The following is a 16,726-nucleotide window of genomic DNA, read 5'->3' on the forward strand; positions in this document are numbered from 1 at the left end:
ATACATTTTTCGCGGGTTGCCCAAACTTTCAAGCCCCACTGTAACAGAAGACAGTCACACTGATTATTTGTCTGTATGCGTTAACGTTTGCTGTATGATCACATCAACACAGTCACATGACTTCTCAAACCTGACGGAGGTTCTCTGCTCTCCTTCAAAACCTCACAATTACCAATTATGTGTTGAGTTTGTCTCTGATGAAGCTGTGAGGACTGAGCTTTCTCTTCATCATCTTCACTCTTCACAGGGACAGGAGTGAATGGGAACTTGGTGATATCAGCCTCCTCCAGCCCTTGAAGCTGCTCTCCCTTCTGACTGCTCCACAGTTCCTCCTGTTCCTCTTTAATGTGTGGGGGGGGCTCTGGCTCCTGCTGGTCCAGACTGGAGCTACACTCCCGCTGCTCCTCTTCTCCAACAATCACTTCCAGAACATCTTGAGGTAAAGCTGAAACACAGACAGTGTGATTATTTGTACAATTTGACATCTGCAATTCCATTAAATGCAGCAAAATCCAACACTGAAAATTATTCAGCAACAATTTTAAGAAGACACACACACACACTTTGTCTACGTTTTCATCACTTTTTTTTGAAGTTTTTGTCTCTTATTTAACATTTGTTGTTGTTTTCAACTTTAGTCACTTTTTCTTTTCTTATTTTTTGGCACTTCTTTCGAGGATTTTTGACACATTGTCGTCAAAGAAATTATTCCGTTTAGTTTTCTTGCTCAAAGACTTTCAGTTTTGTTGCAAAAGACATACATTGTTACCAGGCACGGATTAATGCACTGGCTTGCGTAGGCTGCAGCCTAGGGGCCCCACGTGTGCAGGGTCCCCAGATTGGCAGGGCTCCAGACTGCGACCAAATGGTCGCATTTTGTGACCAAAATTTGAGAGTGTGAACAGTATGTTTTTTATTACACATTAAACGTGGAAGGGGCGCGTCAATTAATCTGGAATCTGGGGCATGCCGATGAGTGTGAGAAGGATAGGGAATGGCCACTGTAAGTGGCTAATGTGCGGAGGGGAGGGTCCTAGAAATAATCAAGCTTGCGTAAACATCTGTGGGAAGGAGACAGATATCACAACCTGCTCTGTGCGTCTGAACAATGAGCAAGCAAACTATTGACTTGTTCTTCTGACCTGCGGCTAGTGTGCTAGTGCCAGAGTCTACACTGTCACAGTCGGATGATGACTCAGAGTCAGAGGTTTGTGTGGCGAAAAAGGCCCGAACCCACCATTTTCGGGAAGACTGGCTGGAATTCAGCTGGTTGAGGTACTGTAAGGAGACAAACGCCATGAATTGCGAATGTTGCAGTCGCTACCCCAGAACTGCGGGGAACACGACAGTGCAGGCATTTCGCAGTTTAAACACAATACACTAGTTAAACACAATCTTAGCCTCAAGCATAGAGTATGCCGTAACATGTTGCACAGCGCTGTTGTTACCATGTTTCCATGAAAATCATGATGTTGCCATCCACAATACATTTACGAGTGGTGATCCGAAGCCGAAGATCATCCATTTGTTTGCTAAAGACATTGAGACGTACATTGGTGAAGAAAATGCTCCGTAGTAATGGGGGATAAGGAATAAACCTTAGCCTACCGTTAGCCCCCCTCTCTTTGTTTACGTCTCAACCCCAGCTTGCATGCACTTCCGGTCGGCGGAGCTGCGTTGGTAGACCTCGGCAGTGCTGTGGTGCATTCACAGATTTATTTGCATTTTTAAACATCAGAGGTAACGGTAAAAGTACAGGGTTCGGTACCCAACCTTATTTGGTGCAGAGAATACGGCTGGCGAAATCAATAGTGGAGTGGCAATCGGGAGAGTCAGGACTTTTCCCGGAGGGCCGGTAGTGTTTCGAGGCCGCGAGGGCCGGTCTGATAATAGTTATACATTGGGAGTTCTTAGCAACACCATCCGCCGGCCTGGTGTGCGTTCCAATGCGCTACTTGCGTTGGGCTAGTGTGGATCGTGTTGCTATGCTGTGTGTTGTTCATTCATTCAAAGCTGTCGGGGGCTAAAAATTAAAAAAGAAAGAAGGAAAAGGAGATGGCATGTCAAGGGATGTGACAGCAGTTAAATAAGTGGATGGTGAAAGGCAACAGGTAAGATTTAAAGTGTGACGTCTGTGCTTGGAGGCTTGCAAATATTCATGTTAACAGACTAGCTAGCATTTACTAACACTGGGAATGTAGCAGCCAAATAATATAATCCTACAATGAATCATTGTGAAAACTAAACTTTACTACTTTGGCCATGTCATCATCAAAAAAGCAAATTAGTACATTCATGATTTTGTCCATGCTGATATTAGCTTATTTATTTACATTTATTAAAAACGTTGCATTGTTTAGCTTTTCATATAGCTAAACGTCTAAACTCTGGGACAAGACCGTTATGTTTAAATACCTGCCATGCTGAGTCCAGAGAGACAGCTTTGTCAAGGCAGTTTGGGCTTCAGATAGCTTTTACACAGTGGCCATCATTAATGACAAATCATGTTATGCTATGAACGTGCACACACGTATTGTTTGTATCACGGTCGGTCAGTAAAGGAACAGTCTTAACGGTAGCGGTCGTTGCCGGTAACGTACTCGTATGACAGAGTGCACGACCAAAGCTTTGTGACTAGCATCTAATGATTAGCACGCCCTGTCTTACCGCTGCTGCCGTACGGTCTCTTCCTTCAACATGCGCTGCAGAAGCAAGCACCAGGCTCCCTCAGTTTGAGACACCAAGTGCTGAACGGCTTCCTGTCTCCACCCTTTGCCTCTTGTCCTCTATTCATGCCCAGCGCCATTTGTTTTAACTACTTTCTCAACTAAAGCTGCCTGTATCTACCAAGGGGGTAAGCGTCGCTTCAGAACTCAAACCTCCTATGGCGCCATTTTGACTCTACAAAGAGATCACCTCCTGTTAGCATTTCACTGACTAGCATACATTTTGGCGTCACTTTGACAGCGAATAACTTTACATCTTAAGTGTTTAAAGACTCTATTTGTCCGTTGTTTAGTTCTAAAGAAACACGACAATGTATAAAATGCTCCATTACCTTGTACCTCACGTTATGGCTCCGTAGCAGACGCTTTTATAACAATAGGGTTTGGGTCATAACCACGAGACTTACTGTCACACAGTAGAGGAATTACCGTATAGTACAGGAGAAGCTCACAGGCAGTTTGGACTTACGTTAGCCGTTTAGGTTTAATGACTAATGTTAACTAGCATGTTAGTGATCAGTAATTACTAATGTTAACTAGCACGTTAGTGATCAGTAATGACTAATGTTAACTAGCATGTTAGTTAGCAATAATTAGCCTGTGCTTATGTTATCTCCTTACATATACCTACGCTCTCCGTCTCTGTAAGATTGGGAATGATTGAGATTTCTCTCGGCACAGCTACCAGAAGACTTCACACTTTCAGACAGGTTGCTCACGTCACATCTACGTTGTCTCCGTCAGTTGAAGGCTGCTCAGTAAAGCAAGAGATCACCGGAAAAGTGCTTCTAATATCCTTCACTGGTCTCCGTCCAGAGCAACGGGGTCTATTGGTCCATTATATATATGTCAATGGTATCTACATGCTCCAAGTTTGATAAACTTTGCCTCCATCTTTTAGCCGCGTTACCACGGAGACCACACCGGCACGGCACTCTTACATTTCGGCAAAGACCTGCCCTACTTTGCATCTGATTGGCTAGAACTCGTTTCATTGGTAGGTGGAAGTTTGATGATTGGTTAAACCCATTGCATCAAAACAAATGTCATGTGGACTTTTTAATTTATTTATTTTTCTAAAATAGTCATATGCCGGAAATCGGGCACCAGGCCCGAGTACTTACCCCCCCACCCCTCCTTAAACATTTTCTCATCGAATCTACACGATTCATGTAGGTCACCTATTTTGGTTTCAAAACGGCGAATTTCGCCGAAAGGTGAGTGATTTTCATGTCTGAATATTTCATTCTGTATTGACAGGTGCAATATTTGAAAATCGCAAAATTAAGAGGCTAGATCTATGTAGAATCTGTGCTCTTGTAAACAATGTGTTCTTGTAAGCTATTTAACCATAAACACATTTTTGTATAGTATACCTTGGAGTCATCAAAAGGACAAGTTTGCATGCTAAATTTGGAAATTTAAATTTATACTTATTAAATATAGAGCATCCAATCCATAAATTTAATATTAATTTTGTGAAACTAGGACCACAACAGGTGTCAAAGGATGAACATCTCATTCTGAAAGAAAGCATTTCATTCTCCCACTGCTAACGTTAGCGGTCTGATTACCCAATGTCTAACTCATTCCCTCAAAGAACATCATCTGAGCTGCATCAGGAGACTCTCCGGTGAACTTCGACACGGTTTGTGTACCCATCAAATGACCACGGCAAACAGTCCAATGGCCTTTCTATCCATTTTATTTCTATGCGAGGACACCATGATGACTCCAGAGACTGTTGATATTCACTCCATGCAGATTTATTGTTATAAATTGTTATTTATATGTTACATTTTAACAAACAAACCAAGCTGCCTCAGACACATCAACTGACCACCGGTGATCTAAGTTTCATAGGACTCTCTTATACAGCGTTTTGGGCGGTGTCAGTTGGACACATTCACACCCACAGTTACCTCATGTTCGTTACATCTTTAGATGGACCAGAACTGTTGATATTTTTACTTCAAACAGTTCTCTCATCTTCCTTTTCTTAAGTACACCTAGGTTGTTGTGACCCAGACAATAAATACTAACGTACATGCTAGTCAACAGATGGTTTACTTCAAATTAGGGCTGAAACGATTCCTCGAATAACTCGAATAATTCGATTACAAAAAATGCTCGAAGCTAAATTTTTTGCCTCGAAGCTTCGTTAAATCAATGTAATTAAGGTTGTACGGTTCACTGTGTTTCCGCACGGAAGGAAGACGAAAATAGCGAGGGTCTAAGAGAAGAGACAGGCGAGAGAAAACGACTTTAACTCTGCTAACAGCCATGTTTTAACAACAAGCTAAAACGAAAGCTGTCGGTTTGTAGTCTAACTGTTTATTAGTTTGCTTCTAATCTTTGGAAACTTAGCCGCTGTCGGAGACAAACCTGCTCCTCCCCCCAGCATGGCCACTTAATATGCACGTGAATGACGTCATCATGCATTCTTTATTCTTTCTCCTCACCATTGATATATCTATGCTCCTCACTGTGTATAAAGGCCCGTTCACATTGTACGCGCAAACGGCAGCGCTGCGCTATGAAACCCATTATTGTCAATGGCTTACGCGCGCAAGAACTGGTCTGCCGCTGCGCTGAGCAAAGCGCAGCGCAAGCGGCATCTTGCGGCATCTTGCGTCTGCCGCGGTCAAAGTTCAACATGGTTCAACTTTGACCGCGGCACGCGCAAGAGCGGCCGCGGTGCGCTGTGACGTGCATTCAGGTGTCTGAAAAAAACACCGAATACACGTGGATCCACAAACGGAACATGGACGAGAGGTTGATTTGGGCCGTCAGCGACCTCCTGGAGCTGTATGACACAGTTCGAGGTCGTACAGAGACCTCGGACGCAAAACTATGCTGTGGTGCATATTTCCACAATAATAGGCATGCCAGATGTGTAGCTTATTGTAGCCTCCTAATTTAAATCATTCAGGTTTGTTTTAGCTATGTGAAATCAACATGGACATGTCTCCACTAAAAACAGTGAGTGCATTTCTTAAAACAATTGGTGTAAACGGCACCGCATAGTGACTGATCTGCAAAAGCGTGTATTTAGATCGAAATCTTTTATGTGTCCAAAGCAAGTATTTATACCCATGACCCAATCAAACTGACCAGTCCTTACGCCATCGTTTATACCAATATAGTGAAACTGCTTTGTGTTGTTGTCCATATTTAACAGTTCACTCTGTAAGTATAGTGTAATGAACAATGCACATGAAAGGGAGCACTATTCCCTATGGGACACATTATTGTCATCTCTGATCTGAGAAATGTGCCAAAGCAACTGAGAAGAAGTGTACTGTTGTGAGCTGCAAAAACCAAATACCAAGTTGATATACAGCTCCATACAGGTATTTGTAGGATATATTTGTATTTGTAGGTTTATATGAAGTAAAATATGTTTGGACTGATTGACACAAGTCATGTTCATTTTCATTGTAGTTCACATATAGGTATTTAGGTATATGGCCGTTACACAGAATAACTACCCATTTACAAGTGTGTAAGCTCCAGTTTTGGAGGAATTAATTGCACATATGCATTAAACAAAGTGTTTTCCAGACTATGAATGAATGATGATGAATGTATGAATTCAGGTTCATGGCTTAGCTTTATTATACCCAACTGCAATAACTGCAGACATCTCGAATGTAAACATGCAATGACACACAGTGTTGACATGCAACATTTTATTTAGAAATGAAAACCCATTCATAACCCATCCGCGAAATCGTAGGCCCGACTCTCGTCAGCAGACTGTCTGCTCCCTGTTGAGCCAAAATGACCCCTGGAACCGGCCACAGCGAAAGCGGAGCTCCTGCAGCCGGAATTCCCCCAAGTGCTCTCTGGACCTGAGGGTCTCGTGCCCCCACACCTTTCTTGCTGCTGCTGCTGCAGGTGCCTTCCCCTGTCTTCTCCTCACACCCAGGGCAAGTGCCAAGGCTTTCTTTTGGTTCAAAGACACAAATCTCTACTGTGTATCCTACATAATGTTGCGTACTGCTCGTCTGATTTATGTATTTATGTATGACGTAAATTTGCGCTGCGCCTGGCGGCAAGCACAACAAATATATTTGGGAATAGGACAACCTAGTAAATGTGAACGGGCCCTTAGGCTTCTGAAAATGTGTCCCCCAGAACAGTGTAGTTGAGTAGCCCTTCTGTAAGCTTTGTACCGTCACATTTACCCTCTGGTCAGTGAACAGCTCTTTTGCATATCCAGTGCAAAGAGCCAGAGGCAAGAAGGGGAAGGGGGTGAAAAATATTAACATTTGGGCCACCAAAGATGTACTATTGTAATGTATTTTTTTTTTAAGGGTCTTGGAATTTGGTAATACATTTTTTTTTTGCTTTTTCTAAAAAAGGAAACCTGTCTTATATACAAACGACAAGTTTCCTTTTTTTTAGTAAAACAGCAATAATAAATATTTACTATTGCTGTTTACTAAGTATTTCTTACTAAGTATTTCTTATCCGATTACTTGATTAAATCGATGGAATAATCGGTAGAATACTCGATTACTAAAATAATCGATAGCTGCAGCCCTAGTTCACATGCTCCAACACGTCCTCCACCGCTGGGAAACTTTTAAAAAACATCCTGTTTTACACGGCTGCATGTAAACGGGAACATCAAAGGATAAATTCTAGGTTACTTTGACAAAAAAACTTCCAAACCTGAGCTGCAAAATACAGAACTGAAGCCCACGTACAGACTTTGTTGTGATTTGATGTTTGTTATTAGACTGGGTAAACCCAGCCTGATCTGCTGGAGGTTTGATTTCTCCCTGCAGCTCAGGCTGGAAACCTGTACCTTTATCCATCCTGCTTCTGTTACAATTTTCCGGGGACCAATCACAAACGATAGAGAAGCGACCAAGCAGCTTGTTGTTTACTCAACAAGCCGGCCACCGAAGCGCAGCATGGCAGCAACCCGTTGATGCCGCTGTCGCAGCTACGTCACCCGGATCGTTGGTCCGATTGGTTGAAGGACTATCCAATTGGTGATAGCCAGACTAGTTTGTTATGTCAGTTAATGAGCTTTGTGTGCAGGATTAATAATGCCCTGGGGCAGATTTCAGCTGTTTCTGTTTTTCGGCATGGATATTTTTAGATTTTTTTTATAATTTTCAAATGGTTTCATTTTTTTCTCTCTTTCATTTCATTAAATCATTTGTTGTTGTTTTCAACTTTTGTCATTATTTTTCTTTCTTTTTTGGCACTTCTTTTGAGTTTTTTTGACACATTATTGTTGTTTATGACATTTTTTCCCCCCTTCTGTTCAGTTTTGTTGCTCAAAGATTTTATTTTTTGTTGCAAAAGACATACATTGCATCAGAGGAATATTCACTTTTACCAGCCATGGAAACAGCTTCTTTTGTATGCATGCATAGCTTCTATTTCTTTAAGATGTAAACAGCTTCTATATACACACATAGCTTCTATATATTTAAAATTTAAACGTATCCCACCTGTCCCGCTGACAGCTTCCTCTCAGACGTCATGTTAAAGGGGTGATAGAATAATTATATACGGTATTTCACATTGTTCCTAGGTTTTTCCTTTAGGAACAAATCTTGTTTTAGTCGATGCCACATTTCTCTCTATAATTGATTATCACAGTCCTCGGCCCGCTGTGAGCTAGATGGAGCTCGGCGATCTTTTCCCATAGGATTAAATGGGACACATAGCCTAGCTAGCAGCTCCTCCTAAGGAGACCCCTCAAATTCACAAAGAAATGCCTTAAATTGAAATCGGACAAAAGTGTTAGCTTTGTTAAGACCTTAGGGGAGCTGTGATATACATGCCGTGACGAAATTCAAACTGTAAATATACGATAGTTATGCTGGCAGCCGGCCAGCTCCGCGGAGCCCCCGAGCCGCAGTAGTCCAGTAACCCAGAAACGAAAAAGGCTTTCATGTTGGAATGACCTACAGAAAACACTCAAACTACAGTGTCTAATTTCCTTAAATGATTTTAAAGGTTGTGTGCAAATGTTTTAATTAATGGCACTTTTATTTAATTGAAATGCACTTGAGTTGTCTTTGCCTTTTCTGTATTTTGTTTTGTGATTGTAAATTGTTTTATATGTAACTAATTTGTTGTGCTATCTTGGCCAGGTCTCTCTTGAAAAAGAGATTTTATATCTCAATGAGACTAACCTGGTTAAATAAAGGTTAAATAAAAGGTTGAACCGTATATGTTTGAGCCTGAATCAGAAGAAGAATCTGATGTAGAGGAGCAACCAGTCGCCCACTTCACAAATGTGTTCAGTAATCAATAAGGGTGTGACGAGATCTCGTTTTACGAGATCTCGCGTGACGAGATTTCTCGTCGAGGTGAAAAGAGTGAAAGAGTGACAGACAAGACGAACACAATATGTAAACATTGTAAGAAAGAAATGCCGTACTACTAACTACTGCACCCGCGAGTCGCGGGTGCAGTAGTTAGTAGAGAGCTGTGGTGGTGCTGTAAGTGTTTTTGCATAGTGCTCGTGTTAGCCGCGGTATACGGCATTTCTTTCTTACAATGTTTACATATTGTGTTCGTCTTGTCTGTCACTCTTTCGCCGTTTATTATTTCCGCAGGAAAACCAAAATGTTGCCACACAAATGATTTAAAAGTGGCAGGGGGATTTTCAATAGTAATTCCACGCTCCATCACATCGCCTCACGAGACAACTTTTCACCTCGACGAGAAATCTCGTTCTCATGAACCCAATCTCGTGATGTGTTTCGTCTCGTGGAGTAAGCGTCTCGTCACACCCCTAGCTTGTAACCTTGGTTCTCTGAGTAAAGACTATTTTTCCCAGTCATATTTCTTAACTGAAGTTTTCTTTAAATTAGTGTTAAAATCGCGTCTCGCTCTCGTGACCCCAATCTCGTGTCTCGTCTTGTCTCGTGAGCGAGTGTCTCGTCACACCCCTAGTAATCAATGTCTTTATAATGTATTTAACAGTATATAAATAAAAGGTCACATTACCTTTTGCTACATGCCATACGTCGTAGGGGTTGGTGATTTTAGGTTCTCCAAGGGACTTTGGACTCCGAGGGTGACGATCGGTGAGACTACAGTCCAACTTCTCACCACTTCCATGTAGGAGGTCCAAAGTTCTTATAAGACCCTCCTCCTCCATGTAGCTCCCCCCCACCTCGCTGCTCTGTGTAGAAAGAGAGACACACATACAATGATATCCATTAAACTTTTTCCATTCTGTATCAACACTGGGGATTATGTACACACATTTTTTTGAGCACAAATTATATACATCATATTTCACAAAAATACGCAATTTTGGCTTAGCCCATATATCGTCAGCCCACTGCTTTTTTTTTTTACTTATTTTTTATCGTATCGTAGACAGTCAGCATAGACATACATTGTAACAAAGAGGTATCTGATCAGACCACAATTTAGAAATTAATAAGTAAATACATAGAATGGAATAAATACAGTGAAAACATAAAAAAATTCATAAAGATAAAAAAATAAATAATAATAATTAAGTAATTAAAGGAAAGTCGGACGCTCTCCTCTTCAAAACATTTTAAGCATGACAGGGGTCCATCTCTTCAGAAATTTGTCCCTCTGGAGCCTCAGGTTGTGAGTTATTTCTTCCATTCTGTAAAGCTCCCACACCCGCTTGTTCCACCACTGAAATGTTGGTACAGTGGGCTTAAGCCAATTTACAGTGATACCCTTAATGGCTGCAGCAAGAAGGATTTGCAGAAGGTATATATCATCCCTTCGATCAAAACCATAAGGGGTGGCTCCCAACAAAGCAACCGGCGGATCTCTACTGACTTCTATGTTAAAAATATTGGCCAATGCTGAACAGATATCATCCAAATATTTCTTAAGTTTCCCACAAGACGAAAAGGTGTGGACAAAGCTTAAGTCAGTTTCTCCACAGTTCCTCCAACAGCAACTTGTTGTTGAGGAACTATACTTTCCAGTTATGTGTGGCGTTCTAAAGTATCTTGCTACCATTTTCCATTTTAATTCTCTCCAGCTATTGGAGGAAGTCACTCTGTGCGCCTCAGAACAGATTTTAACCCAGGATTCCAGGGAGATAAACTCTGCCTACCATTTTGCTTTGATATACAAAGTATTGTGTGCTTCCATACTCTGGAGCAATTATAAAAACAAGAAATAATTTTCCTCTCACTTTCACCTGATTGAACCCTGATGAAATACTGCTTTACCGCAGATGGTGAGCAAATTTTCACAAACTCTTCCCGCTTATTAAGGAACGGTCTGATTTGAAGGAACCTGAAGAAATCCATGTTTGGAAGCCCAAACTCCTCTGCAATCTGGGAAAAAGACTTTATGCTATTTGACTGAACTAGCTGGTGGATATAAATAAGTCCATATCTAGCCCAGTGTTTGAAGCCTGCATCCAATCGTAGTGGCACAAAATCAGGAGTGAATTTTATTGTAGATAAAGAGGATATGGAGCTTGGTAGCCTATATGTCTTCTGTATTTCTCTCCAGATTAGGGCCGTGTTTTTTGTCCACATACTTATCCTACATGATTTCAGTGATATGTTGGAGAAAGATATCTGTTGAAGTGTATACTCACATTGTGATATTTCTATATTTAACCACCTGGTTGAGATATCGTTAATGATCCAGGCGACCATGGGCTTTAGTTGCGCAGCCCAAAAATATTCTATTCAATTTTCAATTCAATTTTATTTATAGTATCAAATCATAACAGAGTTATCTTGAGACACTTTACAGATAGAGTAGGTCTAGACCACACTCTATAAATTCCAAAACCCCAAAAATTACAGTAATTCCCTCAAGAGCAAGCATTAGCAGTGGCTGTTGCGACAGTGGCAAGGAAAAACTCCCTTTTAGGAAGAAACCTCGGCAGACCCAGACTCTTGGTAGGCGGTGTCTGACGGGCCGGTTGGGGGTGTGATGAACAAAATATAATTGTAGGCATGGTAAAGAAAGACCCCCATCAGGTTTGGGGAGCTGCAGCGTTTTAAGTCGTATTCTGGGCCTCTTCCCTGCCATATAAAGCGGGATATCAAACGGTCCAACATACAGAATATTAGTTTTGGTATGGGAATGGGGAACATCTGAAATGGGTAAAGCAACCTCGGAAGAACATTCATACGGATAGATTCTATACGTCCCAGCAGGGACAAGGGGAGAGAAGACCAGCGGGCCAAATCCTGTCTGATTTTATTAATTATTTTGTCATAATTAGCATTGTATAGTTTATCTAGCGTTGGTGTTATTACAATGCCAAGGTACTTAATACCTTTGGTTGGCCAGTGAAAATCGCTATCGTCTTTAATTTGTTTTGGAATTTGCCTGTTGATATCCATTGCCTCAGTTTTATTGACATTTATTTTGTAGCCTGAGTAGCAGAGATGGGAGTAAGTCACACATGGGCAAGTCGCAAGCAAGTCTCAAGTCTTAACCTTCAAGTCTCAAGCAAGTCCAAGTCATTTTTTGTGACAATCAAGCAAGTAAAGTCATAGCTTTGGTCAAGCAAGTCACAAGTCAAGTCATACCAAAGTTTCCATTTTTAAACAAGCTAAAGACAGTGATTATGAACTGCTGGAGTTTTATTTGCATTTTTTACTCAAAAGACATTGCGTCCACATACATTGAAGAGTTTAAATTAACACAGATAAAAAAATCACAGCCTAAAACTGATATTAGGCCAACAATAAATCAACATTGTTCAATATGCCTCAAACATGACATTAAATCATGAAATTCCTTCAAACAATTAAAGTATAATGGTTCCTAAGTCAAATAATATTCTTCAAACATGGCTCACTTTTATGAGACAGAAACACATCCTTTAACCTTTCCTTCTCTTAAAGAACAAAACACATTCTTTAGGAGTAGCTGAATCCCACCACATTTGCTTATCACATGGAATGGAAAGTATATGATATTTGACAGTGTATTTGTGAGTGAATGTGTGCGTGTTTGAGAAAGAGAGAATGAAAAGTTATTAATATTGGTGAGTGAATGTGCGTGTGTGTGAGAGTGCAGAGTGCGTTGTATGTGTGCCTAGCTTTAATTATTCACATACTTACGTCTGCATGTGTGTGTGTTTATGAGAGAGAGAGGAGAGAAAAAGAGGGAGAGGAGAGAGGGAGAGGGGGGGGATGACAGAGAGAGTGACAGAGAGTGACAGAGAGAAAAAAAAAGAAAGAGAAGAGAGTGAGAGAGAGAGAGAGAGAGAGAGAGAGAGAGAGAGAGAGAGAGAGAGAGAGACGTTTGTGTTGTGTGTGTGTGTGCCTAGTTTTATTCGCTCAACAAAGAGGGGAGGGTGTGCTTATTCATGGCCAAAAACTGAAGGGACTTCTGTCCATCACAAACGTCCAAATAGAGGTTCAGCTGAATATGGGGACTGGAACCCGAATCTCTCACGATTTTAAGTGTCTGATGAAATTCGACGTCGGAAATAAGTACTGCAGACCTTACAAACTGCCATATGTTTTCTCTTTGCCTGGTCAGATGTGTAATCCTTATAGCCAAACTTTATTATTTTCTGTGCAGAGGGATAGGCGCCGATTTATGTTTTCCTCCGTGGGTGCTCACACGCGCACCCTTTACAAAAAAAGTGTTTGCATTTCAGATCCTTACGGACAGCGGCCGACACGAACACACACGGCATAATAAAGCCAGGACAGCGCCACTTCTCACAAATACAGATAGGATTGGAGATGAAAAGTTTAACTGGCACGTAACCGCGATCAGCTTCGTGGGAAATTAAGAATCAATGCCACGACATAACCAATCACACTATGACAGACGCTCCACAACTGCAGTGTTTAATTTTAGATTAACGTAAAAATGAACTGGCAGTCTGGCACTCGTGGGCGGTCAGTATTTTACGTGGGTGCTCCGGAGCTCGAGCACCCACGGTATCGGCGCCCATGAGAGGGATCCATGACGTTAAGTTAGCCTACTAGCCATAGCCAGTGTTGTTTACTGACGGTCTGCCGCCGCGCGCCGCGTCATCATATCAACGGTTCCTGCGTATGCAACAGCACTAAAATCGTAAAATTAACTCCTCCTCAATGTCAGAAGGGAAAAATATATTTATTAAACAGAAAATCAAGTCATTTCAAGTCATTTGACTCAAGTCAAAGTCAAGTCTCAAGTCATGAATATCAAGTCAAAGTCAAGTCGAGTCTTTTATGAATGTTAATCAAGCAAGTCTCAAGTCCTAAAATTTGCGACTCGAGTCTAACTCGAGTCAAGTCATGTGACTCGAGTCCCCCATGTCTGCTGAGTAGTACCCAAATGTTTTGACATTATCCATTAAAGCAGGTATAGAACCTGCTGGATTTGATAGGTACAGGAGCACATCATCCGCATATAACGAGATCTTGTGCTCTTCTTCTCCTGCATTAATTCCGGTTATGCTTGTATTGTCTCTAATCATTTGCGCAAATGGCTCAATACAAAGGGCAAAAAGTACTGGCGACAGAGGGCAGCCTTGGCGTGTACCTCTTTCAAGATCAAAAGGTTGTGATAGGTGCCCATTGACCAGGTAATGAATCAGGTAATTGTTTAACATTAATATGGTCTAAAAATGTTTTTATCTCATTCTCACTTGTGGAGACTCCTGAGTTAGTGTAAAGAGTCTTGTAGAAGTCGGCAAAGGCTTCTGAGACCTCCTCTGGTTCTGTCAAGAATTTATTTCGGTTATTAGTTTTAATTTTCATTACTACTCTGGAGGATTGTTGTTTCCTCAACTGAAATGCAAGTAAACGGCTTGCCCTTGCACCATGTTCATAGTATCTTTGTCTGGTGTACCGCAAAACGTCTAAAAGTCTGCATGTATCAATCAGGGACTTTAAAATGTCTTGGGAGTGCGTAGTTTTATGTTGTTGTTCAAGAGCTTCTATTTTACTTTCTAGCCTTTTGCGTTCAGACTCTCTATTTCTTTTTTGCACTGGAAAAAACTATAATACGACCCCTTAAGTATGCCTTCGCGCAATCCCACAATATCAGTGGAGATGTTTCTGTAGGAGTTTTAAATTCCAGATAACTGTTCAACTCTGTTTTAACAAATTTGACAATCGTTGAGGAGCGATGTATTAAGCCTCCAGTTTTTAGAGCCTTTCGTTTGACTCAAGCACCACTGAACTACTACTGAAGAGTGATCTGAAAGTGTGATTGGAAGTATTTTACAGTCTGTTATCCTATGCACCTCTTCCCTAGGGGTGAACAGGAGATCAATGCGTGACTATGACGAGTGTCTATTAGAATAGAATGTGAAGTCTTGGCTGTTTGGGTGTTTATATCGCCAAATATCTACTAACCCTATTTCTTGACAGTGATGGTTTAGTGCTTTACCCATTTTGATGCCTGAGGTAGATGCTGACATTGGGGTTCTATCCTTTAGTTGAGACATTACACAATTCATATCCCCACCTGCAATGACAATCCCATCACTCTTGTCTAGAATGAGACCAAATATTTTTTTAATAAATATTGGGTCGTCTTCATTGGGAGCATAAATATTACATAGGGAGATACGGTGGTCGCGACACTAGTTGCAGTCTTCTCCTGAACAGGGGTGGCACTAATGAGGAAAGGCTACCGACGCTGCTCTTTCTACGGAATAGAAGAAGAAGAAAAAGGTAAACAACAGCAGAACTGGCAGCAACATTGACATCAATGCTTCGATTTGATTGGATGACCTACTTGGTGGGATCAACCCTTTCATTCACCATAAAAGATCTCATCTTAAAGGCATACTATGCAACTTTTCCAGCTTCTGTCGCCCTACAGGTTGTGTCAATGTAAGTTGTAAGTTCCAGTTTACAAGAGAGACTTGCAGTCACTCTCAGAGTCCTGGCATCACGTTGTCCGCAAACTCGTTCAGGCTTCCTGTTTCCGCTTTGTTGCGCGCTGCTGAAAAAAATAGAGTGGTGCGCGCCATCTGCTCGCGCACTCAAAATCCTTCGTCATTTTGACGTCACATTGGCGCGCGCAAGCTTGGATGCGGTGACTGTAAAGGTTGTTTTCACTAGACGCATCCAAGGTGGCATTGTGACGTCAAAATGACGTAATATCCGGCTGGCGCGTCTGATTTATGGCGCGCCAGCCGAGGGCGTGCACAGCCCTTTTTTTTCGCCGACAACCGGATGCCAGGACTCTCACAGTGACTGCAAGACTCTCTTGTAAACTTACTGAGTTAAGATGAGTTCTTTTATGGTGAATGAAAGGCTTGATCCCACCAAGTAGCTCATTGAATCAAATCGAAGCATTGACGGCAATGCTGCTGCCAGTTCTGTCGTTGTTTACCTTTTTCTTCTTCTTCGTCTAATCCATAGAAAGAGAAGCGTCGGTAGCCTTTGCTCATTAGCCCCACCGCTGTTCAGGAGAAGACTGCAGCTAGTGTGCGAGCACCAGTGCAGGTACTCACGCCGATCCCATGACGTCACATTTGTACGCGCCAGCTGAGCTGCGTCTAGTATATAAGACGCTTTAACAGCCTTCAGGTGGGTAACGTTACAGCTTAGCAACCAAACTATCATGATTCTACTCAGCTTCAGTTAGCCATCTTGCTGGAAGAAAAAAAAATAATAACCTGACAAAGATCTGGACAAACATGCATCGTGAACTGTGGATTTACATGACAACACAGATTAATTATTCGCATGAAACACAGTCAGGAAAATGAAATAACGTTAGCCCCATTGCCAATAAAGTCAATCATCACATGTTCTACCTATGCTAGATACAGCTAGGATACGTTAGCATTGCTAATAAGCGCTAGCGACATAAACCATACTTACAGCTTGCGGTGGTGACGACCACACGGTCGGAACAGTCCCTTTTTTCAGCAACAGCAGCTTAGCATATCCTGCTTTAACTTGTCCAAGGTTTTCAAAGCTGTCTTTGATGAAATGCTTCGAGCAAATTAATAATTTAGTGTCGAACTTGACAGGGATCTTCTTATAGAGAAACATCAGCCATGCCCGTCGAGTGTTTGGTTCCTTGGG

At 41.7% G+C, this 16,726-nt stretch overlaps 1 protein-coding gene across 1 annotated transcript in view; it reads right to left on the reverse strand.

Moving 5' to 3' along the window:
- The window catches only part of LOC120571007 (oocyte zinc finger protein XlCOF6-like), a 39,547-nt gene that overhangs the window by 21,212 nt on the left and 1,609 nt on the right, over positions 1–16,726 (reverse strand). The window contains exons 2-3 of the mRNA XM_039819692.1: positions 9,730–9,888; positions 6,487–6,675 (exon numbers count right to left, since the gene is read on the reverse strand). Of these exons, the coding sequence (XP_039675626.1) occupies positions 6,487–6,675; positions 9,730–9,888 (348 nt within the window). The remainder of the gene's footprint in view (positions 1–6,486; positions 6,676–9,729; positions 9,889–16,726) is intronic.

The sequence above is a fragment of the Perca fluviatilis genome, chromosome 13, assembly GCF_010015445.1.
Source record: "Perca fluviatilis chromosome 13, GENO_Pfluv_1.0, whole genome shotgun sequence".
Lineage (NCBI taxonomy): Eukaryota > Metazoa > Chordata > Actinopteri > Perciformes > Percidae > Perca > Perca fluviatilis.